Source organism: Lepus europaeus, chromosome 12, assembly GCF_033115175.1.
Source record: "Lepus europaeus isolate LE1 chromosome 12, mLepTim1.pri, whole genome shotgun sequence".
NCBI lineage: Eukaryota > Metazoa > Chordata > Mammalia > Lagomorpha > Leporidae > Lepus > Lepus europaeus.
The window spans coordinates 20898467-20924101 of record NC_084838.1 but is presented as its reverse complement, the minus strand read 5'-3'; the positions used below and the strand labels follow the sequence as shown (position 1 = coordinate 20924101).

The 25635-nt window shown below is 54.3% G+C and overlaps 2 protein-coding genes across 3 annotated transcripts; one reads left to right on the top strand and one right to left on the bottom strand.

The window, feature by feature from the left end:
• Positions 1-1190: 1190 nt before the first annotated feature.
• BSPRY (B-box and SPRY domain containing) lies at positions 1191-11162 on the top strand. The gene is made up of 4 exons (XM_062206923.1): positions 1191-1415; positions 4554-4652; positions 8386-8616; positions 11133-11162. Exons 1-4 carry the CDS (start codon positions 1191-1193, stop codon positions 11160-11162), a joined length of 585 nt encoding a protein of 194 aa, XP_062062907.1.
• A 9598-nt stretch (positions 11163-20760) lies between these two features.
• Positions 20761-25635, bottom strand: HDHD3 (haloacid dehalogenase like hydrolase domain containing 3). 2 transcript variants are annotated; one of them, XM_062207728.1, is made up of 2 exons: positions 25558-25635; positions 20761-24080 (listed from the first exon to the last, which is right to left on the bottom strand). In XM_062207728.1, the coding sequence occupies exon 2, from the start codon at positions 23944-23946 to the stop codon at positions 23191-23193; it is 756 nt and encodes a 251-aa protein (XP_062063712.1). In that variant the 5' UTR covers positions 23947-24080; positions 25558-25635; the 3' UTR covers positions 20761-23190. The 2 variants fall into 2 exon arrangements, with proteins under 2 accessions (XP_062063712.1, XP_062063713.1); XM_062207729.1 differs by having other exon boundaries at positions 20761-24076; positions 25558-25603.

Here is a 25635-nt window from a genome sequence, read left to right as displayed (position 1 = left end):
GGTAGCTCCGGAGCTGCCGGCTGCTCTTACCCCTTAAGGCGCTGAGAAGGGAAGGGGTCCACTGTGACTTAGAGGAGCTTTGGGGTCGACGTGCCTGCGTCCCCACGAGTCGCAGATTTTGTGTCCAGTTCTGATGGACTCCGAACATTCTCCAACACTCAGGCCCTGGACCCTTCCCCCTTTGGCTAAGTTTTCTGCTCAGCTCTGTGCCAAGAGACAGAGTTCCGGGCTGGGGAGCAGTGCGTTCCCCCCGGCCCGGATGGCTGGGACTGGCTGCCCAGCAGAGGGCTCAGTCTGGGCTCAGCCGGGTACAGGGGCTGCTGGTGGGAAAGTCCCTAAAACACCTTGGATTCAGGCTAGTGGTTGCTCTGCCTGGGCTGGAGCCAAGAGCTTGTGTGCATGGTCTACTTTCTTAAAATTAATATACATCGCTGTTTTCAATATTGGTTTTTAAAAATCCAGATATTCAGATTTGAGCCATCTGGATGCAAATAGCTTGGGGACACTCGGCCCCACACAGACGTTTCTCATTTCAGTATGCAATTAAAAATTATTAATCATAGTAAAATTCAATCAAATTGCTTGGGTTTCAGTGTCTCTGCTATGAGTTAGTAACTGGTTAATTACTTCCATAACAATGGGATCATAAGAACACTTTACTCTACTATCTGCAGCCACTTAGCTGTTGCGGCCACGGTCAGATTCTGATTCTGCCTCGCTTAGTCCTGAGTGCTCACTCCCACTCCTCACACCTGACACCTGAGGCCCCCGGGGTGGGGGGTGCTCAGCCCTGGGCTGGCTGAGTGGGAGTTGTGCCCGGGCAGCCTCACGCCCGCGCTAGCCTCCGACTACTCGTGGGTGCGGAGCTGCTGTGAGAATGCGGGAAGCGTACAAAGTCTGGCGCTTAATAAGTGCTCAATAAAGTTTCCTACGGTCACAGTATTTGGTGCTTTGTGCTTGTTATAAAACAAACGCGCGTGCTATGCGGTTTAATTCATTGAAGAATCCAAAAGACCGATGAAGCGGGCGGGATCGTGGCCGGTTCGGGTCCGGGGTGCGGGGCTGGGTGTCGGCGAGCGCGGGGCCTGGGCGCGAGGGCGCCCTCGGGCGGGGCCCGGGGGCGGGGTCAAGGAAGCCCCGCCCAGCAGCCACCTGCGACAGGTGGAGCGAGCGGCGCCGGGCTCTCAGCCATGTCCGCGGAGGGTGCGGGGCTGGCGCCGGGGCCGGGGCCGGGACCAGGGCCGGGACCCGGGCCCGGGGCCGAGCCGGGGCCGCTCTGCCCCGAGCACGGCCAGGCTCTGAACTGGTTCTGCGGCTCCGAGCGGCGGCCCGTGTGCGCCGCCTGCGCGGGGGTGGGCGGCCGCTGCCAGGGGCACCGCATCCGTCCAGCCGAGGAGCGCGCCGAGGAGCTGCGGGTGAGCGAGCGCGGGTGCGGCAAGGCTGGGGGCTCGGAACCGAGGCGACGCGCCAGGCGGGGGCCGCCGGGGACCTGGGAGCCTGGCGCCGGCTCAGTGGCCTTGGCCGTGGAACTGGGCGGTTGAGGGTGTGGCCTCTGGAGATAGGCCGACCCTGAGTTCGAATCCCTGTCCCTTCTGGCCGCCCCGCGGGTCACGTGACGCTGTGGCGCCTTGGTTTCAGTGTTTGGGGATAAGAATGATAATAATAGCAGCTATCTATTAGCGCTGTGAGATAATGGGTAAAATGGTCACGTAGTGGTGGATCCCCAGATCGCTGAGGGAGCTGGGGTAGCCTGGGGCAGTAAAAGACCCAGTGCTCCAGGTGCTCAGTGCAAGGTATGCTCCAGCTCCTGCCCGCCCGCGTGGAAGCTGAGTCCTGGTAGAACCCGCCCCTCCTCACCCCTCCGCCCCCTCCGCTCCTGCTTCCTGGCAAGGCGAGCTGTTTTCTTTGCACTACTGGCCTGCACTGTGCTCCACTGGATACACGGAGAGGGTGGGAGGCAGCAGGAGGTCTCCTGTCACTCAGGGTTTCCCTCCCACCTCCACTTGGAGCTAGTGCTGGCTGGTCACCTTCCAAGGGAACTGCGGAAGTTGGACAGTCCAGGTCACCCCCTCGGGCTTCCTCTAGCTGTGTCCTCTGGGGATTTCCTTGTAATTTGATGAAATGGCTTCATTCTTCCAACCGCACCCTGGAGTTCAGCCCTGCTGTGTGCTTGGGGGCCTTTGCCCCGGGGTTGGCGTGGGGGTGGGGGTGGGACTGCAGGTGCACCTACCTGTCTGTAATAAGCACACCTTACAGGGTGCTGGAGTCAGGAGGGGCTCAGTTATCGGTGACACCAAGAAGCTCCTGGTTGGTCCTACCTGTCATTATTACTATCAATAACAGTCATTATGAACAGAAGCTTGGACAGCGTGGTATAATCAGCTTGCCTCATGGATAGAAACCTCGCACATCATGAAACCTTGGAAGGAGGTCCTGCCTGTCTCATTTTACAGATCAGGAAACTGAGGCCCAGAACAAGGCAGTGACACCTCCAGCATCCCTACTGCTCAGGCGCTGGGCTGGCCGTCATTGCCTGGGCACGAGGAAGCCCCCTAGTGGCTCCCGTGGTCGGAGGGAGGAAGTGGTGCTGATGGGACTGAGAATCTCATGAAAGCAACCAAGGGCAGCCGTGGAGGCCAGAGCTGAGCCGTGTGAGGGGCGCAGGGTATCAGGCCTGGTGCTCGTTCTGGAATGCACTCCTGGGAGCCTGCCCCAGCCCCACTGAGGCCCTAGGCACGTTATCGCCTATGCTGAGTGTTGCCCCCCTGCCTCGTTTCGAGGAGATCCTATCTCTCTGCACGCCTTCCCATCCCTCCAGCCAGCACAGCTATTTCACCCCAGGGCAAGACTGTTACTGAGCGGGAGCAAAACCGCACCGGCTCAACTGCTCTCTTAACCGGGACTCTCACAGAGAGCAGTCGCAGCTCTCGCAGCTTCCATTCACCTCCGTGACTTTGGATTTGGACCTGTGATGTGTAAAGCTCATTCCTGCTTGTCGGGGAGCAGGGAGGAGATGGGTAAGGATTTAGGGGGGGTTTCCTGGAAGAGGTCGCTGAGTTGCCTTTTTTCTGAAACTGTCCACTGCGCTCCTGCACGGGGCCACCAGCAGCCCTGGGAGCTGTGAACGGCTGAACCTCTTATAGCCATGGCGGTGGCTGTCCATTCATTCAACAAATGTTTATTCAGGGCCTTCTGTGTGCAGGAGTGCTTTTTCTGAGCACTAGGTCATAGAGAACAAGTCAAAGTCATGGTGCTCCAGCAGTGGGCAGAGACACAGCAGAGAGCAAACATCTCAGGTGTAGTCAGAGAGCCAGAAGCACAAGGGAGGGCAAATAAAGCAAAGTGAAAGAGTAAGGGGGGTGAGGATGGCTAGGGAAGGCCTCTCTGGAGAGGTGACAACCGGATAGAGTAAAGCAGCAAGATATAGCATACGTGCACACACGCACATATGGAGACAGAAGGAACAGGTGCTCAGGCTGAGTCAGAACAAGGCAGGTGTATTTAAGGAACAAGGAGAGGGTCAGTGTGGAGAATGGCAGGAGGTGAGGCTGGAGAATCAGGGAGACTTTAATGCCTACGGCAAGAAACTTCATCTCACTGTGCGTGGATTGGGAAGGCACTGGAGGGTGCGGAGCAAGGGGCATGACCTGATTCAATTTCCTTACCAAAAGCAGCTGTAGCTGCCCGTGTGTGTGTGTGTGTGTGTCCAGAAGTGGACACTGTGAAGATGCGGCTGATAGGACTTGCCCGTAGGTGAGGCTGGAGAGAATCTCCTGAGGTTTGGTTCTGGGTAACAAGTCGATGACGGGTGGCGCTGTGTGATGAATGGGGTGACTCAGGGAGAGCAGGTTGGGGAGCCCGCTTCTGCTCCTGTGTGGGTGGGGAGAGTCAGGGAGCTGGAAGGGAAGGAAGGTTGACAGTGTACGCAAGGAAGTAGGTTTTTTTTTTCAACAGGCAGAGTGGACAGTGAGAGAGAGAGAAAGGTCTTCCTTTTTGCCGTTGGTTCACCCTCCAATGGCCACTGCGGCCGGTGCACCGCACTGATCCGAAGCCAGGAGCCAGGTTCTTCTTCCTGGTCTCCCATGCGGGTGCAGGGCCCAAGCACTTGGGCCATCCTCCACTGCACTCCCTGGCCACAGCAGAGAGCTGGCCTGGAAGAGGGGCAACCGGGACAGAATCCGGCGCCCCGACCGGGACTAGAACCCGGTGTGCTGGCACCGCAGGCAGAGGATTAGCCTGTTGAGCTGTGGCGCTGGCCGCAAGGAAATAGTTTTATTGATGGGCCGTGGGTCCTCAGGGTAAGGAAGGAAGTGAAGGCTCCAAAGGGGGTGCTAGACAGCCAATGTGTGTGACCCCAGGAGATGCTGAGCTGCAAGGTTGTGCGATCCTTGCAATGAAGACTTCGGACCTGGAACCGTTTTAGGTAGTGCTGAACTCTGGGTTATGACCACGGGAGTGGGTGGCTCAGGCGGGATAAAGGAAGGAATCATTGGAATGGAGGGGATGGCTCGTATACATGGATCAAGACACCACGAGTGTTGTTTGTGTTGCAGAACAAGATCGTGGACCAGTGCGAGCGGCTGCAGTTACAGAGTGCTGGCATAACCAAGTATGTGGCCGAGGTCCTGCCGGGGAAGAACCAGAGAGCAGTGGTAATTCCTCTTCTTCTTCTTCTTTTTTTTTTTTTTAAGATTTATTTTATTTATTTGAAAGAGTTACAGAGAGAGGTAGAAAGAGAGAGAGGTAGGCTGGCGCTGCGGCTCACTAGGCTAATCCTCCACCTGTGGTGCTGGCACCCCAAGTTCTAGTCCCAGTTGGGACGCCAGTTCTGTCCCGGTTGCTCCTTTCCAGTCCAGCTCTCTGCTGTGGCCCAGGAAGGCAGTGGAGGATGGCCCAGGTGTTTGGGCCCTGCACCCACATGGGAGAACAGGAAGAAGCACCTGGCTCCTGGCTTCAGATCGGCCAACGGGGGTGAACCAACGGAAGGAAGACCTTTCTCTCTGTCTTTCTCTTTCACTATCTAACTCTGCCTGTCAAAAAAAAAAAGAGAGAGAGAGGTCATCCATCACTGGTTCACTCCCCTGACATGGCTACAACAGCCGGACCTGAGCTGATCTGAGGCCAAACCCAGGAGCCAGGAGCTTCTTCCAGGTCTCCTGTGTGGGTGCAGGGGCCCAAGCACTTGGGCCATCCTCCGCTGCTTTCCCAGGTGCATTAGCAGGGAGCTGAATCAGAAGTGGAGCAGCCAGGACTCGAACTGGTGTCCATATGGGATGCTGGCACTGCAGGCCAGGGCTTTAACCCACTGTGCTACAGCGCTGGCCCCGGTAGTTCCTCTTTCCCCTCTATTGTAGACGCCCTCCCAGGATCAGATCCCAGCCCTCTAGGGGCCTGAACAAGTCCAGGGTCCCTTCTCAACCTCACAGACTCATTGTGCAACTAGCAAAGCTCCCATCTCTTCAAGTGAGCCTCTTCCTAGACTCATACTGGGTACGAAGACTCTACCAGGAAATGACTTTCTTGGGTATGTGTATTGGGTTAGGAAAGGTAGTAGCATTCTTGTGCTTTATGACAAGCCTGTGCAGTAGGTGGCAGTAATATCCCCGTTTACAGATGGGAAATGGGTCCTAGAGAGATTGACTTGCGCAAGATCCCACAGCCTCCTGGCAGTCCGTTCTGTGATCCAGAGCTTCTAACGCCCAGGCCAGCGCTCCTTCTGCTGCATCCCACTCTGATCTTTATTTGGTGGACTTATTGCCACTACTTTGTCTTTACTTCCCTTTTTTTTTTCAAAGAAAGATTTATTTATTTGAAAGGCAGAGTTAGAGAGAGAGAGAGAGAGAGAGAAAGAGATCTCCCATCTACTGGTTCACTCCTCTAATGTTATGCAATGGCTGGGGCTGGGCCAGGCCAAAGCCAAGAGTCTGGATATCCATCTGGGTCTCCCACATGGGTGCAGAGGTCCAAGCACTTGGGCCATCTTCTGCTGCTTTCCCAGGTGCATAAGCAGGGAGCAAGATTGGAAGTGGAGGAGTTGGAGCTTGAACTGGTACCCATAAGGGATGCTGGCATTGCAGGCAGTGGCTTAACCGACTATGCCACAACACAGGCCCCATAGGTCTTCACTTAATTCTGCGCAAGCTCTCTGTCCTTCCCGCATAGTACATGGAGTGAGCTTGGCATTGACTTAGTCCAAGTTCTTTTAATTACACGAAACAGAACCCAGTTGAACCAGGAACCAGAAAGTTGTTAGGTGTCCAGGCAGCCATTCTGTGTCCATCTCAGCTTCACTCTGCTTGATGATATCTCTCACCTCCCCCCGCCCCCCTTCCTCCCTTCTGTTGATTTTCTTGTCTTACTGGACTGGCTATGACCTTATACAATGCCAAATAGAAGCTTCTGTAGCAGATATTGACTCTCAGGGGAAAACTTCCAGCATTGCATCATTTATTGATTTAACAGATCCTTCTTGAGCACCTATCACACACCAGGCACTGTTGTCCTATGGGCCAAGCTTTCCACAGTGACCGGAACATGAAAGGGGCAGGCACTCTGGCGTAGCAGGCAAGGCCACTGCCTGTGGTGCTGGCATCCCATAAGGGTGCCAGTTCGAGTCCTGGCTGTTCTACATCCAAGCCGGCTCCCTGCTAATGTGCCTGGGAAAGCAGCAGAAGATGGCCCAAGTCCTTGGGTTCCTGCTCCTGTGTGGGAGACTCGGAAGAAGATCCTGGCTCCTGGCTTTAGATTAACCCAGCTCTGGCCATTGCAGCCATTTGGGGAGTGAACCAGCAGATGGAAGACCTCTCTCTGCCTCTGCTTCTACCTCTCTGTAACTCTGCCTTTCAAATAAATAAATAAATTTTTAAAAAAACATACGAAAGGCCTTGTTTTCATAAAGCCTCTCAAGGAAGAGAGATAATAACAAATAAAACACAGAGTGTCAGCGGGTGCTCCATGGGGAACAGCGCATGTTGAGAACTGGGGTTGCAATTACATGACTGCAATCAGGGATGAGCTCATTAAGGTTGATTTCTGCACAAAGACTTGGGAGATGGACCACATATCTAGGGGAAAACTATTCCAGAAAAAGGGAATGGCAAGTGCCCTAAGGTGGGGGTGGGCCTGGCATGTTGAAGGAGCAGCCAGGAGGCCTGTGAGGTTGAGGCAGAGTAAATAGCTGAGAAGGCCTAGGAGAGTAGGGAGCTGGGTTGTACACTCGTTGGCCATGAAGGGACGTGGCCTTTTCTGTTGAGTATGGTGGAAAGCCACTGGAGATGTTTGAGCAGAGTACATGCTATGTTGAGAAGTGACATAGGCAGCAAAAGTAGCAGGGAGACCAGTGAGGAAGCCACTGTAAGAATCTAGACAGGAGACGAGAGTGGTTTGGACCCAAGCCAGTCCACTTGCCATTTACTTACCTACTCCTTCCTCTGCATAGGGCCAGTCATGGTCTCATTTCTTCTGTGAAGCAGAGTCGACTGCTCCCTGAACTGTAGAAAGCAGTCCTCAGGGACAGGACACGGGGAGGGTGGGTAGCTATCCCTGACTTTCTGACGTGAAGAAGGCGGTTCTACCATCTCGTTTGCCAAGAGTACAAGTACAGGTGGCTTCTATGACAGATGTTTTGGGGGAGAATTCATTGCTAGTTGGCATCTGATGTAGTGGAATAGTGCTAGATGGAAAGGCAAGGATTGGGCTCTCGTCCCAGCTCTGCCACTGAGCCACTGTCACATGGGGACTACCAAGAGATTTTTGGCTAAGTCGGAAGAAACATCCCATTCTCTCGGAAGCTGAGAACTTGACCATATGCCAGGCACTATTCTAGGAGTTAGAAGAAAATGCTCATTAATTTCTCATTGGCTGGGAATTGATTGTAGGCCCCTTCTGTTCCTACCATGGAACCCTTTTGAATGAACAGTGTTAGAAATAATGAGTTTTTGGTTCTCGAACATGGTGAAATATCCATTGGACCGCTGTTGGTGTGGATCCTGCTGATGGGATGACTTTTGAGGCCCTTCTGCCCAACAGTTCTGTGAGCCTCTGACCTTGGGGCCTTGGTCTTGGTTTTCCCAATGGTGAAATAAGCAGGTGATTCTAGTAGTTCTCTAAGCTCTGCCCAGCTCTTCCATTCTGTGACCATGGCTCCATGATTGATGTGGCCTGGCTGCCTAGATCTCAAATATTTTACATCCTAAACCATATTTGGGAAGTCTTAGGGCAGGATGTCAAAGTATGGTTTAAGTGCTGTAACACCTCCCCTTCCCTGACTATACCTGTGGTAGACATCGCTAATCAACCCCGGCACTCCTCTCCACCGATTTCAGATCCTCCCGATGCTGACTAGGGCTTTGCCTGGACTCAACTCCTCATTTTATCCCTTGTCAGAGCATGGCCAGCGCAGCGAGGGAACTGGTTATCCAGCGGTTGAGCCTGGTGAGGAGCCTGTGCGAGAGCGAGGAGCAGCGGTTACTGGAACAGGTGCATGGTGAGGAGGAGCGGGCCCACCAGAGCATCCTGACACAGCGAGTCCACTGGGCCGAGGCCCTGCAGAAGCTTGACGCCATCCGCAGCAGCCTGGTGGGCATGCTCACCCAGCTGGATGACCTGCAGCTGCTTGTAAGTCAGGCACGGGGGTGGGCTTGCCCAGCTGGCCAGACGCCACGCACGTTTGAAAACATTGACCGTGTCTATGGTAGGAGCTGGGTGGAAATAGGCATTTGCAGCAGGGACAAGTGACAAAAGTTCTTTACTTGGCCAAACTTCTCATTGAACCTTTTTTTTAGACCGTACCATCTGTGCACTTCCTTGCCAAATCCAGTTTTAGCAAATAACTCTGCTGAGTCAGTTTGGCCAGAACCCCTATCCTCAGTATCTGATCTCCCTCCTTATCCGCTCTGGTTCCTCAGCTGCTACCAAATCAGATGTCTGACCTCCTCCGCCTGTCTTCAGCAAGAATCCTGCTAGGTCAGCTTAGCTAGAATCTCCCTTGCCCCTGACAGTAATTGCCATCCACAGCCACCGTCTCCCCCCTGCCACCTGCTCCTTAGCTATTAGTTAATTCCCTTTTGCCTATTCTGTTTTCAGAGCTGAGCCCAAATGTCTGTCCCCAACTGCAAGACCCTGTTGCAGTGGTCATGTACTTATCGTGATGGTGCCCAACAAAATCTCCCTTACCACGAGTTACCAATTATCATGTAGTTTCTTCTATAACATAACGCAGGCAAATAAGAAGTATGTGATCTTTTGGGGCAGCCAATAATGATATTCTTCCACTAGTGAGCAGACTTTACTGAGTGCCTCTTAGGTCCTAAGCATTGCGCTAAGGGGTGGAGTTACAGGATACAGATGCTAGCCGCTTCCCAACCTTACGAACAAGGCAAACACATTGCCTGGGAGTTAGGATGAGGAAGGCTGTGTGCTGGGCATAGGAAATCTCTCTGAGCTGAGGATCCTGCAGTCTACACTGTAGGGAGGAGGGTTCAGGAGAGCTTCCTGGATGAAGTGGCTTAGAAGCTGATACTGAAAGCTAAGAGTAGCTCTGTTAAAGGCAGTGGGGAGGTGGAAGGGGTTCAGGAGCAGGCAGGAACAGCGTGCTCAGGGCTGCTGGCGACAGCTCCAATGTGACAATGCCGGGCTCATCCTTAGTCCTACCAGCCAGGGCTGCCCAGTGCACAGCCTTTCAAGATCTTCTTCTTTTTTATTTTTTAAAATATTTATTTGTTTATTTGCGAGGCAGAGTTACAGACAGAGAGAGGGAGACAGAAGGATCTTCCATCTACTGGTTCACTCCCCAAATGGCCGCAATGGCCAGAGCTGGGCCTGGCCCATCTGAAGCAGGAGCTTCTTCCGGGTCTCTAATGCAGGTGCAGGGGCCCAAGCATTTTGGCCATCTTCTTTCCCAGGCCACAGCAGAGAGCTGGATCGGAAGAGGAGCAGCCAGGACACAAACCAGCGCCCATATGGGATGCCAGTACCACAGGCGTTGGCTTAGCCTACTATGCCACAGTGCCAGCCCCCTCCAGGTCTTCTGTACAGATCTGTGGATGCCTCCAGTATTGAGGGGACTATAAAATGCCAGGCAGAGGCAGGAGCATGTGAAACAACCAAGCCATCCCACTGCCTTGTCAAGTAGGGCAGTTTCCATGAGTGCCCTAGATTATGCGTTCACTTAGTCATCCAGCTTCCGTGTCTAGAGTACATGCTGTCCCTGACACTGGGGCAGGTGTGTTGTGGAGGGGTGTGTGTGTGTGTGTGTGATGGAAGTGTTTGTGTGTGTTATGGAGGTGTTGTATGTTATAGAGATGTTGTGTGTGTTTGTATGTGTTATGGAGGTGTGTGTTATGGAGGTGTTGTATTTGTGTGTTACGGAAGTGTGTGTGTTATGGAGGGGTGTGTGTGTTATGGAGGTGTGTGTGTTATGGAGGTGTTGTGTAGGGGTGTGTGTTATGGAGGTATTTGTGTGTTATGGAGGTATATGTGTTACAGAGGTGTGTGTATATGTGTGTGTGTTATGGAGGTGTTTGTGTGTTATGGAGGGGTGTGTTATGGAGGTATTGTGTGTGTGTTATGGAGGTGTGTGTGTGTTATGGAAGTGTTTGTGTATGTTATGGAGGGGTGTGTGTGTTATGGAGATGTGTGTGTTATGAATGTGTGTGTGGGGTGTGTTATGGAGGGGTATGTGTGTGTTATGGAGGTGTGTGGGGAGGTGTGTTATGGAGGTAGTGTGTATGTGTTATGGAGGTGTGTGTATTATGGAGGGGTGTGTGTGTTACGGAGGTGTGTGTGTGTTATGGAAGTGTATGTATGTATGTGTGTTATGGAGGTGTTGTGTGTGTATGTTATGGAAGTGTTGTGTTTGTGTTTTATGGAGGTGTGTGAGTTATGGAGGTGTTGTGTGTGTGTTATGGAGGGGTGTATGTGTTATGAAGGTGTTGTGTGTGTGTGTTATGGAGGTGTTTTGTGTGTGTGTGTGTGTGTATGAAGAATGAGCTACAAAGCTTTAAGCTGGCTCTCACAGAAGAGTGGAAGTTTTAACTCTAGATCTAAGTCCAGATGGAGCCCTTGAGATGTTTTTAGTCTTTCCTACCTGCTGGATTCTGGGCCAAACCTGACTTTCTGTTTTTTCCTCCCAGGAGAAGGAGCAGGACATCTTTGAGAGGTGAGTACGGCCCTTCTCTTGAAAGGCGATTTGCTCGGGCAGTCATGGAGCCCCTCTGGCCTCCTCATAGCTGATCGGCCCTCAGTGCTGCTGGGAGAAATCTCAGGGCAGGCAGTGTGTGGTTTCTCTGGGGCCTGGCCTGATGGACAGGGGTCCTCCTGTCCCTGGCTTGGAGAGCTGTGCTAGCCCCATGGGGGAGGTCGGGACATAATTACTCACTACCGGAGGCTTGTCCTAGGCTTTCTTAAACATGAACCTATTTAAAGACATAGTCACTTGTCTCAGGGTTTTATCACTGCCATCTACAGATGAGATTGCTGAGGCTCAGAGGCGAGGGGGCTGGGCTAAGCCCCAACCACCTGCCACCTGCCCCAGTACTGTCTCCTCCTCTTCACTTCCCCTCTTTCTGATGAAATCAGCTATGAAACTTAAGTCTCTGTGACCACTCAAATTTTTCATTAAAAATGTATTTTCATTTTATTTGAAAGGCAGAGAGACAGATGGAGAGAGATCTGGTTTATTCCTCTAAATGCCTGCAACAGCCAAGGCTGGGCCAAGCTGAAGCCAGGAACTCAGTCCAGGGCTCCTGTGTGGGTGGCAGGGCCCTAACTACTCGAGCCATCACCTGTTGCCTCCCAGGGTACACATTAGCAAGAAGCTGGATCGGAAGTGGTGTAGCTTGGACTTGAACCCAGGAACAGTGATGTGGGATGCAGGTGTTTCAAGTGGTGGGCACTTCCCAAGTGGCTGCAATGGCCAGGGCTGGTCCAGGCTGAAGCCAGGAGCCAAGAACCTTTTATTTGGGTCTCTCTGGTCCAGGCTGAAGCCAGGAGCCAAGAACCTTTTATCTGGGTCTCTCACCTGGGTGTGGGGTCCCCAGCACTTGGGCCATCTTCCACTGCTTTCCTAGGTGCATTAACAGGGAGCCGGATCAGAATTAGAGCAGCCAGGACTTGAACCAACACCCACATGGGATGCCAGCACTGCGGACAATGGCTTAACCTGCTATGCCACAGCGCTGGCCCCAGCACAAACTTTCATCCTTAAATACTTTAGCATGTATCCCCTAGGAACAAAGACATCCTCCTATGTAACTGTAGCACAAAATTCAAGAGCTTTAATATTGATATGACACGAATATCTAACAGCTAGATGTTGCCAGTTACGCTCACAAAGATCTTGCCGGTGCTTTTTTGTTTTGGTTTTTCCTCATTCATCTGGTCTTTCTGAATCTGGAATTGTTCCTGAGCTTTTTTGGTTGTTGTTAATATTTTTAAGGAGACAAGGCCAGTTTTCCAGGCTGTCCCTCATTTTGAGTTTGTCTGATGGCAGCTCATGATTGGATTTAGGTTAGACATTTTTGGTAGGAATACCTCGTGAGTAAGGTGTCCTCAATCTCTCCCATCTGGGAGCCTCTAGTGGCCCAGGATATCACTCTAGCCCCTTATGGATGTTAATTCCGATCACTTGAACAAAGTAGTGTCTACCAGACTTCTCCATTATAAAGTTATATTTCTCCTCTGGCAAGGAATGGACAGTTTGTGAGCAGATACATCCTGGTGTGTATACCCTCTTCTCCTTTAAACGTTCACTCAATAGGGTTAGCTTCCATTTATAATTCCTGCCTGAATCATTCATTTGTTTATTCGCTTGCTTGTTCATTCATTTATTTGGCATCAATATAGACTCGTGGGTCCTTATTTTACTCAGTGCATTGTAAGCTATGGCTGCCATCAGTAATTTTGGTGTTCAGACTGTCCCAGATTTGGCCAGACACTTCCAGCTGGATCATGTATCCCTTGAGCAGGTCCCCGTCATTCTTTGGGCACTTCCTTACTTTATTATACACAAAGATATCCCAGGTCCAGCTCATTGTTTTCCTGCCCTAGCCCTGGAATCAGCTATTTCTCCAGGGCTCTTGGTTCCTTTTAATCGGGAATGATGTATGGAAGCCAGGACCTGGATAATATAAGTGCCCGTTGCTACTAATGTGCATTGCACTCAGGCCTTCTTGGTGGACTCAGGGCTAGGAAGTGTGTGTGTGTGTGTGTGTGTGTGACTTTCTTATGCATGAGCTTGTATTACAACTTAAAATTCCAGTCAAACACCAGAGGGCTTTTCCTTTGCTTTCCCCCATTCCAGACTTTCTTTCTTTCTTTTCTTTCTTTCTCTCTCTCTCTCTCTTTCTTTCTCTCTTTCTCTCTTTCTTTCTTAATTGTGTAGTCACTTTATTTTATTTTTTTAAAAGATTTATTTATTTACTTGAAAGTCAGAGTTACACAGAGAGAGGAGAGGCAGAGAGAGAGAAAGGTCTTCCTTCCGCTAGTTCACTCCCCAAATGGCCACAACAGTTGGAACTGAGCCAATCCGAAGCCAGGAGCCAGGAGCTTCTTCCAGGTCTCCCACATGGCTGCAGGGGCCCAAGGACTCGGGCCATCTTCCACTGGTTTCCCAGGCTATAGCAGAGAGCCGGACAGGAAATAGAGCAGCCGGGACTCGAACCGGCGCCCACATGGGATGCAGGCATTGCAGGCGGCGGCTTTACCTGCTACACCACAGTGCCGGCCCCAGACTTGTATTTTTCTATTTTTACAGTGATAACTCTGGCTCCCAGTAAGCACAGATATATAATTCGTTTGCTGCATCGAACACTACACACAAAGTTGTTTGAGAATTGCTAAGCCCGTACCACTCTCGGCAAATCTGAGTCCAGTTCAAGACTTGTCTCTAGTTTCTTGTGCCCGTAGGCTGAGGGTGCATATGCTCATTGCTGTGGAACCCCGATAAATGCCTTTGTCGGCCCTGGTGTTGTTTCCACGTCCACAGCTGGGCTCAGCTCCAACCCACAAGGCAACAGATCCTGCTACAGACAGGGCACCCTGATCCCAGCCGCAGCCCTGCTGTATGTGGACCCCACTTCATTCCCACTCGTGCAGGATCATGGGTTTTCTCTTCTGCACCCTGGAGTGGCCAGCCCAGCTGGTTCTTGCAGAGCCTGGTGTCTACATTCGGTCTCAGATGTGCCCAGGATGAACACTTGGCTCTGCCGACACTGGCTCCTCTTTCCTCCCCTCCCGTTGGCTGGGGCTTCACTGTGCTTTGAGAAGATCCCAACAGACTCTCTCTTGTCCTCATCATAAAGTGCCTTTGTTCCTGAGCCTGCTCCTAGCCCTGTTCACCTCATTCCCCCCAAGCTGGGACAGTTGGTGACAGCCTTACAAAGAGCTTGCCTCCATCAGGGGACATGCCCCACCTTCTGTCCTTGGATTCATTTGTGGGCAGTCATGAGATCTGGGGAGACAGAGTGTACTCAGTACTGCTGCCCGATCTCAAAGCTTTCATTGGGGTTAGAGGCGGTGAGAAAGCTCCTTTTCAGGACCCATGGCAGGGAGCTGCAGAACTCTATGGTGGGGTGGTCGTTCGGTGCCATGATTAAGATATTACATGGGATGCCCGCATCTCATATCAGACTGCCTAGGTTCAAATCCTGGCTTCACTTCCAATTCCAACTTCCTGCTAAGGCGCACCTTGGGAAGTGGCAGTTGAAGGCCAGCGCCATGGCTCAACAGGCTAATCCTCTGCCTTGTGGCGCCGGCACACCGGGTTCTAGTCCCGGTCGGGGCGCCGGATTCTGTCCCGGTTGCCCCTCTTCCAGGCCAGCTCTCTGCTATGGCCCGGGAGTGCAGTGGCGGATGGCCCAAGTGCTTGGGCCCTGCACCCCAAGGGAAACCAGGAGAAGCACCTGGCTCCTGCCTTTGGATCAGCGCAGTGTGCTGGCTACAGCGCACTGGCCGCAGCGGCCATTGGAGGGTGAACCAACGGCAAAGGAAGACCTTTCTCTCTGTCTCTCTCTCTCTCACTGTCCACTCTGCCTGTCAAAAAAATAAATAAATAAAAATTTAAAAAAAGGGGAAGTGGCAGTGATGGCTCAAGTATCTGAATTGCTGCTCCCCATATGGGAGACCCAGATTGAGTTCTTGGCTCCTGGCTTTGGCCTGGCCCAGACACCACAGTGGTGGACACTGGGAAGTGAACCAGGAGATGGAAGATCTCTTTGCCTTTTAAATACAGAGAGGAAGAGAACATAATAAAATCCTTTTCCACCAGGGTGACACCGGGTTGGCAGCCAATCCCATGCATGGGCTGCTAAAGTGGGCTTGAGCTAAAAGGGAAGGTGGGCATTCCTGTGTCCCTCACCAGCCTGAATCCAGCCAAGCAGACAGACACTTTACAGGGAGGGGTGTACTTGGTGCCAGTTTTTTGTTTTTTTTTTTTGACAGGCAGAGTGGACAGTGAGAGAGAGAGACAGAGAGAAAGGTCTCCCCTTTCCTGTTGGTTCACTCTCCAATGGCTGCTGTGGCTGGCGCACTGTGGCTGGCGCACCACGCTGATCCGAAGCTAGGAGCCAGGTGCTTCTCCTGGTCTCCCATGCAGGTGCAGGGCCCAAGCACTTGGGCCATCCTCCACTGCACTCCCAGGCCATAGCAGAGAGCTGGCCTGGAAGAGGAGCAACCGGGACAGAATCCGGCACCCCAACCAGGACTAGAACCCAGTGTGCTGGCACTGCAGGTGGAGGATTAGCCTATTGAGTCGTGGTGCCAGCTTGGTGCCAGTATTAAAGCAGGAGGCGCCGTGCTCTGAGGGGAGCAGCAACTCGCCAGTGTCCCTCAGGTAGGACGGAGCAGAGCCGGGACCGGGACCTGGGCCTCTGGGAGCCCCCTGGAGCTCCCTGTGCCAGTCTCCTCACTCCACCATCGTGCCCGGGGAAACAGTTCGCCTCTCTGCAAGAACTGTTGCAGCAGTAATGTTCCCTTGGTTTGGTCAGCAGGTAGAGCTACTCCTCTGCTCTTAACATGCAGAGGTGTGACCCTGGGGGGGCCACCCCCCAGGAAGGGCCCATCAGCCATCACCCCAGCCACAAATTAGTCTTAGCACTTTGCTCCCCCAAACTCTCTCCATCTCTGAATCCACAGTTGGGGACTGGGTTTTGTGGGTGAGGCCAGTTGAGAACACAGGATGCCTAGGAGGGCAGAATTGCCACTGGCCCGGCAGCCAGGCCCTGGGCTTGCTGTTTGCTCTATGGAATTGCAACTAAAATTTGCTATAACCTGGGGGGAGGCGGCAGTTATCCCATCTGACAGGAGAGAGCAGAGATTCAGAGAAGGCCCTCAGTCGAAAAGCAGAGCTGGAATCAAGTCCTGCCTGCATGTAAAAACAGAATAAACACAGGACAGAGCACAGGCACCATGCAGCATAATTTTTTCCTTGATATGAAATGAAATCTCAAAGGGATAGAGGGCAAAGTGGGGCTTTGCCATTACCTGTTTTTGTTCTTTTTTATTTTTTATTTTTTATTTTGACAGGCAGAGTGGACAGTGAGAGAGAGAGACAGAGAGAAAGGTCCTCCTTTTGCCGTTGGTTCACCCTCCAATGGCCGCTGCGGCCAGTGCGCTGTAGCCAGCACACTGCGCTGATACAAAGGCAGGAGCCAGGTGCTTCTCCTGGTTTCCCTTGGGGTGCAGGGCCCAAGCACTTGGGCCATCCGCCACTGCACTCCCGGGCCACAGCAGAGAGCTGGCCTGGAAGAGGGGCAACCGGGACAGGATCGGTGCCCCGACCGGGACTAGAACCCGGTGTGCCGGCGCCGCAAGGCGGAGGATTAGCCTAGTGAGCCGCGGCGCTGGCTTCTTTTTTATTTTTAAGATTTACTTATTTATTTGAGAGAGAGAGAGAGATATATATTGAAATCTTTCATTTAGGGGCCAGTGTTGTGGTATAGTGGGCAAGGCCACAGCCTGTGACACCGGCTCCCATATGGGTGCCTGTTCCAGTTCCCCTCCAGTTCCCAGCTGCTCCACTTCCCATCCAGCTCCCTGCTAGTGTACCTGGGAAAGCAGCAGAGGATGGCCCAGGTGCTTGGGCTGCTGCACCCATGTGGGAGACTTAGATGAAACTCCTGGCTCCTGGCTTTGACCTGGCCAGCCCTGGCTGTTGCAGCCATTTGGGGAGTGAACCAGCAGATGGAAGATCTCTATGTCCCTCCCCAGTACCTCATAACTCTGCTTTGCAAATAAATACAATAAATCTTTTTTTAAAAAAAAAGAAATCTTCCATCCGCTGGTTCACTCCCCCAAAGAACCACAATAGAGTGAGGAACTCCATTCGGGTCTCCCACATGGGTGGCAGGGACACAAGTCTTGGGCCAGCTTCCCCTGCCTTCCAGGTGCAGGATCAGAAGTGCAGAGCTGGGATTTGTGTAGCATTCCAATATGGGATGCTAGTGTTGTAAGAAGCTGCTTAACTTGCTGTGCCACAACACTGGCCCCTTTTTGGTTCTTTTGTTGTTTTAATTTTAAATATATGAAATATCATTAACTACATTTCCATATTTAATGATACAGATATATTTCTAGAACCTTCCTGACTCTGTTTCCCCCTCCCCCCTGCATAAGGTCGGAGGAAGCAGAGGGCATTTTGGATCCCCAGGACTCAGAGAAGTTAAACTTCAACGAGAAGTGCACCGAGAGCCCACTACTGACCCAACTCTGGGCGACGGCCGTTCTTGGCTCCCTCTCAGGTTAGGAGCTGCCAGAGCCTCGCTCCATGAGGAGCAAGCGGGCTTCTGTCTGTCTGTCTGTCTGTCTGTGTGGGGTTTGCTGCTGGGTGCCACCGGGCACCTGTGCTGCAGGGATGGCAGCGTAAGCAGCCAGTGATGCTGGCCGCAGCCTGCGCAGCTGGGCCGCGCCCTTCCCCTGTCCACAGCGAGCTGCTGAGGCTGGGTCTAGGCTAAACCTCGTCCCTGTAAATCACATCCTCTTCACGTCCTGCCTTCCTGGGACAGCTCAGGATTGTTTCTGGGAAACCTCGAGTTTCTCTTTAAGAAGATGTAGTAATGGATGGCCAACCGGAGCAGCTGTGCACCCAGAATGAAGCTGCCTGGAGCGCCCTCTCTCCTTCATTTAACAATCGTTGGCTTGGGCCGCCTGTGGGCCTGGCCCTGTGCTGCACGCCAGGGCTGCAGAGGTGAGCATGACCCGGTCTCCTGCCTCCGGGAATTCCCACTACGTACAGAGGTTCTCGAAGCAGGCTTTTCCCAGGCTGCATGGAAGCTTCCATGTGGCAGACTTGGCACAAGTCATGGAAAGGCAGGGTTAACACATTGATTTTTTTTTTCCCTCAATGTTAACCCCTCCCCTGCCTAGTTTTACACTTTCAGAGCAAGCTTCAGCTTGTTTACACTAGCTGCTGGCATCAGATGGTGCCTGGTTTATCAGCACCCCACTTAGTTAACTGCGGGCAAGTGTCTATCTTATGCCTCTGATCGTCCAGGGTCTCCATCCCTGGGAGGAGTATGGAGGCCACAGATAAGACCAGCTAGAAAGCAGTATGACCACTGCTAAATGTAGCAACAAGACGGGTCTTCATTTGGATCCTGCCACCAACTCAGTGGGTAGTCTGGGGCTAGTCCTTTCTCTCTGGGTCTTATTTCTATCAGAGTTTATAGGTGAGGGTCAATAAGTGTACTGAGCACTTATTCTATGCTAGGCACATAACATGTATCATTTTGTTTAATTTTCATGTCTACACTGCACTAGTGTGAGCTCCATTTTACAGATGGGAAAATGGAGGCTCAGGGAAAGTACATGGTCTGCCTCAGGTCTCGCTGCACCAGTGAGTGGTTAGAGTTGAGGGTGGGCCCAGGCAACTCGGAGAATTCTTTCCGGCAGGCACAGAGGACATACGGATTGATGAGCGGACTGTCAGCCCCTTCCTGCAGCTGTCAGATGACCGAAGGACCCTGACCTTCAGCACCAAGAAGTCCAAGGTCTGTGCAGACGGCCCGGAGCGTTTTGACCACTGGCCCAATGCCATGGCTGCCACCTCCTTCCAGGCCGGGCTCCACGCCTGGGTGGTGAACGTGCAGAGCAGCTGCGCATACAAGGTGGGCGTGGCCTCGGGCCAGCTGCCCCGCAAGGGTTCTGGCAATGACTGCCGTCTGGGCCACAACACCTTCTCCTGGGTCTTCTCCCGCTACGACCAGGACTTCCGCTTCTCCCACAACGGGCAGCACGAGCCCCTGGGGCTGCTGCGGGGCCCGGCCCGGCTGGGCGTGCTGCTGGACCTGCAGGCGCAGGAGCTACTCTTCTACGAGCCGGTGTCGGGCACTGTGCTCTACACCCACCGTGCCGCCTTCCCCGTACCCCTCTTCCCTGTCTTCGCGGTGGCCGACCAGACCATCTCCCTCGTGCACTGACCTCTGGCCACAGGGAGGCCAGCTCCTCCTTGCCACACCCTTTCGGGACACCATTCTTTCCCAAATGGGTGTGTGTGTGTGGCTAAGGGAAACAGGGCCAGGCCCACTGGTTAGCTCTGGGAGGGGTGAGGATGTGGCCCAACTGGACCCAGTGTTTAAGTGCTGGGTCCCTGGGGAGAACCTGCTGCTTCCTGGGTCTTAGTCTTCCAAAGCCACCATGCACCTGCCTCTCCCAGGCTGTTTTGCTGACCACTTTATCTCTGGCATCTGCATGGTGCCAGGCGTGTAGAGTGCAGGAAGAATGAGGTGAGTGGATGGACGGACGGATGGGGCTGCACAGTGACTGGGGGATGCGGTAGGCTCTGGGGTAGCACCGTGAATCCCTGCCCCAGCGTCAGTGAGCAGAAGAGGTTCTCTGGCAGAAGCCTCCGGCCTCTTCAGCCCAGTTTTGTGCTTTGCATCCTCTTTCATAACACGGCATGCAGAGCAGGTGTTTGTGTAGCTCACAGGACAAGCTGGACACAGGGCTGGCCTGGCGGTCACGTCCTCTGCCGAGGTGGAGGACCAAAGTGTCCCATTAACAGGTGGTCTGAGAGCCATCAGCCTGGGCCTCAGACCTGGCAGCTGAGTGGAGTCCCCACCGACAGTGGAAGCCGAGGTGAGGGCTTCAGGTCAGACAGAGCCGAGGGCTGCCTTAGGAATCACAGACATTAAAGGTTTCAAACGATTGAAAGTTTCTTCCACGCTGTTGGTCACTGGGTATATACGGTGTGCTGGCCCTGTCTTCCTGATTCTCGTCTACTCTCTCTCAGGGTGGCAGGTCCATGTAGCTACAGCCCAGAGACCTTACAGGTACCAAGGGCAAGTCCATTGTGTTTTCCTCCATGAGCTGTGCACCCTGGAATAAGGTCATCAAAAGCACTGTCTCCTACAGCTTCAGGCCCCTGGGCCCAAAGAGGACGAGAGCCAGAGTCCTCCCCACTCTTTTTTTGGGGGGAGACTCACAGCAGTTTGTAAACCACCGTTTGGGGCTGGTACTGTGGAGCAGCAGGCTAGGCCACGGCCTGCAACACCGGCATCCCGTACCACAGTGCAGTTTCGGGTCCCAGCTGCTCTGCTTCCAATCCAGCTTCCTGCTAATGTACCTGGGAAGGCAGCAGAGGATGGCTCAACTCTGTGGGTCCCTGCCACCCATGTGGGACACTTGGATGGGGTGCATGGCTCCTGGCGTAAGCCTGGCCCAGACCTGGGTTTTGTGGCCATTTGGGGAGTGAACCAGCAGACAGAAGATCTCTGTCACTAAATCCTTCAAATAAATAAATTTAAAAAAAAGAGAGAGAAACCACTGTTTAATCAGGGGAGGCCACAACATAAGACGGTGAGGGTCAACAGTCAGTGACTGAGACAGCACAGGATGGAGACAGCCACAGCCGTCAGTTCTGGCCACGCAGGAACACACACCCAGAATGGCCAGGAATAGAGATCCTTGGAGAAAAACTGAAAACACTCCTGATTTTTATGTGAAATCTCTTGATGTTTGTTTGGTCAGTAAGTTATTTCAAACTCTGGGCACATAGCTGCAGCCCACAGGACTCCGACTGAAGGGCAGTGGTTAAGACCCGGCCTGGGATGCTCGCACCCCGTACTGGAGTGCCTGGGTTCAAGTCCTGGCTCCTTCCCCATTCCAGCTTCTTGCTAATGCACACCCTGGGAGGCAGCAGGTGGTGGCTCAAGTACTGCCTCCCACGTGGAAGCCCTGGATTGAGTTCCAGGCCCCTGGCCCTGACCTGGCCCAGCTCCAGCTACTGTGGGCATTTAGCCCGTGAGCCAATGACTGGAGGATATCTCTGACTCTGTTTTCCAAGAAACAGTAAAAATAAAGAACATCTGTTTTTTTTTTTGTTTGTTTGTTTGTTTTGTTTTGTTTTTGACAGGCAGAGTGGATAGTGAGAGAGAGACAGAGAGAAAGGTCTTCCTTTGCCGTTGGTTTACCCTCCAATGGCCGCTGCGGCCGGTGTGCTGCGGCCGACGCACCGCGCTGATCTGATGGCAGGAGCCAGGTGCTTCTCCTGGTCTCCCATGGGGTGCAGGGCCCAAGCACTTGGGCCATCCTCCACTGCACTCCCTGGCCATAGCAGAGAGCTGGCCTGGAAGAGGGGCAACCAGGACAGGATTGGTGCCCCGACCGGGACTAGAACCCGGTGTGCCAGCGCTGCAAGGCGGAGGATTAGCCTAGTGAGCCGGGGCGCCGGCTAAGAACACCTGTTAACAACTGTTCGGGTTGAAATGACCTTGGAGGCCCTGGCAGCTGGGACCACACAGCTTGTGACCAGCGTCCTCACTGCCGGAAGCTCAGGAATTATTGTTGCGACACCGGCCTTGGCGCCAGGCAGACAAACAGGGGTTCTGGTGACATCTGAATGTATCAGCCCTGCCTTTGCCTGGGCAGCCACGGCCCAGCGGTCTGGCTCAAAGTCAAGCTCTTCCAACTGGCACCCGAAGGCCTCCATGTCCCCCTCCCCCCAGTGGCCGTCAGTCCACAGTTCAGCGGCCTGCTGCAGGAATGTCCTCTGCCCATCTCGTTGCCACGCCCGTGGTTCAGGGTCCACTCCAGGGCTCCCCCTGGCTGCAGGCACCAGAACATGCACTGTGTGTGACTATCTTGGCAGGAAGAGAAATGAAATCTTAAAAACCCACCCCATGGCTTTAACCTCTCATTGTTCCCCCTCCTGCCCCTCCTGCCCCCCTGGGCTTGTCTTTGTCCCCAAGATGGGGATGTCTTTCCCTGCTCTCTCAGGACCTCCACTGCGTTGGAGCTTGGCAGTGAAGCCTGACTCTCTCATTTGCAAAGCGGGAGGCGTACTTTTGCGCCTTAGTAGTTTGGAGGGTTACGTATGCCTATCATGAACTGAACACGCAAACACAGGGCAGGCCAGGTCAACAGTGCCGGGCCATGTTCTTTCTCAGATCTGCTCAGACTGGAGGGCTGTGGACGGGGTCCCTACAGCGCAGCTTTAGCACCCTGGTTTTTCAGGCAGCTCTGACCTCACATCCAGGGAGATGGTGTCGCAGGGGCTACAGGAGAGGCCTCCGTTGGGATTCCTGTGTTGACTCAAGCCATGTCTCGGGTTTGGAATTTCAGCTCTTCCCCCGACATAGGGACCCTGTTGCTAAAATGAAGTTTGAAGATGCCCAGTTTTTCTTTTTTTCGACAGGCAGAGTGGATAGTGAGAGAGAGAGACAGCGAGAAAGGTCTTCCTTTTTGCCGTTGGTTCACCCTCCAATGGCCGCTGCGCTGGCTCATCGTGCTGATCCGAAGCCAGGAGCCAGGTGCTTCTCCTGGTCTCCCATGCGGGTGCAGGGCCCAAGCACTTGGGCCATCCGCCACTGCCTTCCCCGGGCCACAGCAGAGAGCTGGACTGGAAGAGGGCAACCGGGATAGAATCCGGCGCCCCGACCGGGACTAGAACCCGGTGTGCCGGCGCTGCAAGGCGGAGGATTAGCCTGTTAAGCCACGGCGCTGGCCCGAGATGCCCAGTTCTTCAAAGCTAGCTGGGCCCTGGGTGAATCTCGGGGGAGGTGAGGGGGAATGATTGGTGGAAAGGGACACAGGTGTGAAAGAGAATGAGCAAACAGTCCCGGACCAGGCAGCGGGCAGGGCTAAAAGCCAGCACTCACTGTTTATAGTCAGAACAGGCTGTAGGGGGCAGAGTCCAGGAGTGGGGGGAAGGAGGTGCTGCTTGTCTCCAGTGGCCTAGGGCCATGGCCCTCACCACATTCAAAGCCCTGGGGTGGAGCCCTCTAGGCGGTCCAGGGCAGGCAGGAGATGGGACAGAGAGGGGAGGATGTGTTCTTCAGGGACAGCATCTCTGACCGCAGGCTCCAGAGGCTCCGGGCCAAGCACCAGGAAGCCGTGCATGCCCACAGCCCGCGCCCCCTGGTAGTCACAGCGGTAGCTGTCCCCGACGTGTGCTGCCGCTGCGGGTTCCACGTGACCCAGCCGCAAGGCCTCCTGGAAAATGCGGGGGTCCGGCTTGGGCCAGCCAGCAGCCTCAGAGGTCAACACAAAGTCAAAGTGCTCCCGCAGGCCCAGCCCCGCCAGGACGGCCTCCAGCCGCCGGTCAAAGTTGGAGACCACCGCCAGCCTCAGACCCCGCCGACGGCAGCCCCTCAGGGCGGCCTCAGCCCCCTCCAACACCTGCCAGTTGGAGGGGCTGCTAAAGTCCTCATACAGCTGCTCGGCAATGGGGGCCACGGCCCGGGCATCCTGGACACCTGCCAGGTGGAAGGTCTGCAGGACCACGTCCAGCCACCAGCGGCGGGAGGTGAGGCCCTGGCTCAGGCCGTAGTTGGGGAAGCTGTGGCTCTGGGCCCTGTGGGCCTGCCTGAAGGCTTGGCCCAGGGCTGCAGCCTCCACCTTCAGCCCGTGGGCTCGGGCCTTAGCGGCATACTCTTCCCCCAAGGGGCGGCGCAGTCTAAGCAGTGTGTCCGTCACGTCCCACGTCAGCAGCCGGATCTGCAGCCTGCGAGCCATGGGCAGGCCAAGTCCAAGGGCCACAAGCAAGCTAAGCTGGACAGTGGCACTCCTCCACGGCCTGCCAGTCTCTGCTCTCCAGGCGTCGGGGGTCAGACTTGCTGGCTGACATGCAACCCTTGGGGGACGTCTTCCTGGAATGAGAGACAGCCAGTGAAGGTTCCGACTGTGGTGCTGCCCGCTGTGTGAGCCCAGGACGGTCCCTCTCTGAACCCGTCTCATGGAAGAAGAACACAATGGCATTAACCTCCTCTCAAATGTGGGGCTACAAGAGACCACTCATTCATCCCGACAGCGCGTTTCTGAGCCCCTTTATGAGCTAGATGCTGGGGAATGGGAGATTTCCAACCTCATGGCATTCGCGGGCAAGCAAGAGTACGAGACACAGCTATTACACAAAGCACTATGCAAACTAATGAAGTCAGAAGGCACCGTGTGGATATAAATCCAGAGACCCAATCCAGTCTTTGTTGTTGGAGAATTTCCCAAGCAAGTGAAGAAGTTTCAGTGGAGATCTAAGGAATGGATCTGCAGGAAGCAGAGGTGGGTAGTGGAAACAACAAGTGCAAAGGCCCTGAGGCAGGGCAGAGGCCAGTGTCCTGGGTAGAGCGGGACCAGCTCAGGTGGCGTGGCGCTTTGTAGATCAAGACAGGAAACAATTATGACTGCTATTACTGTTATTAGCAATGTCAAAGATAAGGGGACTATTACAGGCCATCTGAACAACATCTTGACTGTTCAACAGGGCAGACTGAGCCAGACAAAGGCAGGTACTTGCCTAGGGTCACAAATGAGTCCCAGCACAGCCACGACTAGAACCCAAACTTCCAGAGTCCAGGGAAGGCCAGGACTCCCTTGCTCTAAATGCTTCGACATTAAAAACAAAAACTTCAGTGAGGACAAGAGAGCGGAGAGAGCAGCCGGCTCCGCGCTGTCCCCAGCCTCTTGGTCCTTCCTGGAGGGGCTGACACGGGCTTGGGAGGAGCCCCAGTGGAGGGATTTTAGACTCCATGCACAAAGAAAGTTTCCCAGCCTGGGGTCCAGCAGTTGGCTGCGGCTTCCTTCCCAGCCGGAGCTGGTTCCAGACAGGCCCCTGCCGGCCCGCTGAACCTGAGGGGCCGGGGTCAGGGGGCAGCCAACGTGCTGCTCAGAGCGGACCGGGGCTGGTGAATCTGGCGCCGAGTGTTAGAAACAACGCCAACCAGATGAGTTTCCGTCCGACTGCAACTTAGGGAGGGAGGCCGAGCCAAAGACCCCCTCGTTCTGCAGGTGGGCAGACGTGGGGAGGCGGGGGGGGGGCGGAGGGGCGGGGACTTGCTCCAAGTCGCTCAGGGTGTCACAGGCGCGGCCCAGACCACACCAAAGGGCTCAGCTTCCCAACCCACTTCTGGAAGCCGGGGCTGGGCCCCTGGGCTGCAGGCCCGCACGGCTCACCCCCCTCCCTGGGCTCGGCGGACGCTAAGTCCAGGTAGCCCCGAGTGAACGCAGTCTCCGCAGCGGCCAACGGATGAAGAGTGGCCTGAGGCCGCTGGGCCCGGGCTCCTGGGCGGCCTTGGCTGCAGCCCGCTCCCACCGCCCGGCGCCAGTCTCCGGGCCCCCAACTCAACTCACCTGCTGGCAAAGAACGGGTCAGCAAGGACGCCGCGCTGCACGCCGGCTCCAGCAGGCGCTCCCGGCGCGCACCGGGCC

What these genes read in the sequence shown, in the direction of transcription:
- HDHD3 (XM_062207728.1), bottom strand. Translation starts at nt 23,946, where the DNA reads ATGGCTCGCAGGCTGCAGATCCGGCTGCTGACGTGGGACGTGACGGAC.
- BSPRY (XM_062206923.1), top strand. Translation starts at nt 1,191, where the DNA reads ATGTCCGCGGAGGGTGCGGGGCTGGCGCCGGGGCCGGGGCCGGGACCA. An exon ending in AGCGCGCCGAGGAGCTGCGG is followed by an intron (nt 1,416 to 4,553) that starts GTGAGCGAGCGC and finishes TTTGTGTTGCAG; the next exon opens with AACAAGATCGTGGACCAGTG. An exon ending in TGGATGACCTGCAGCTGCTT is followed by an intron (nt 8,617 to 11,132) that starts GTAAGTCAGGCA and finishes TTTTCCTCCCAG; the next exon opens with GAGAAGGAGCAGGACATCTT.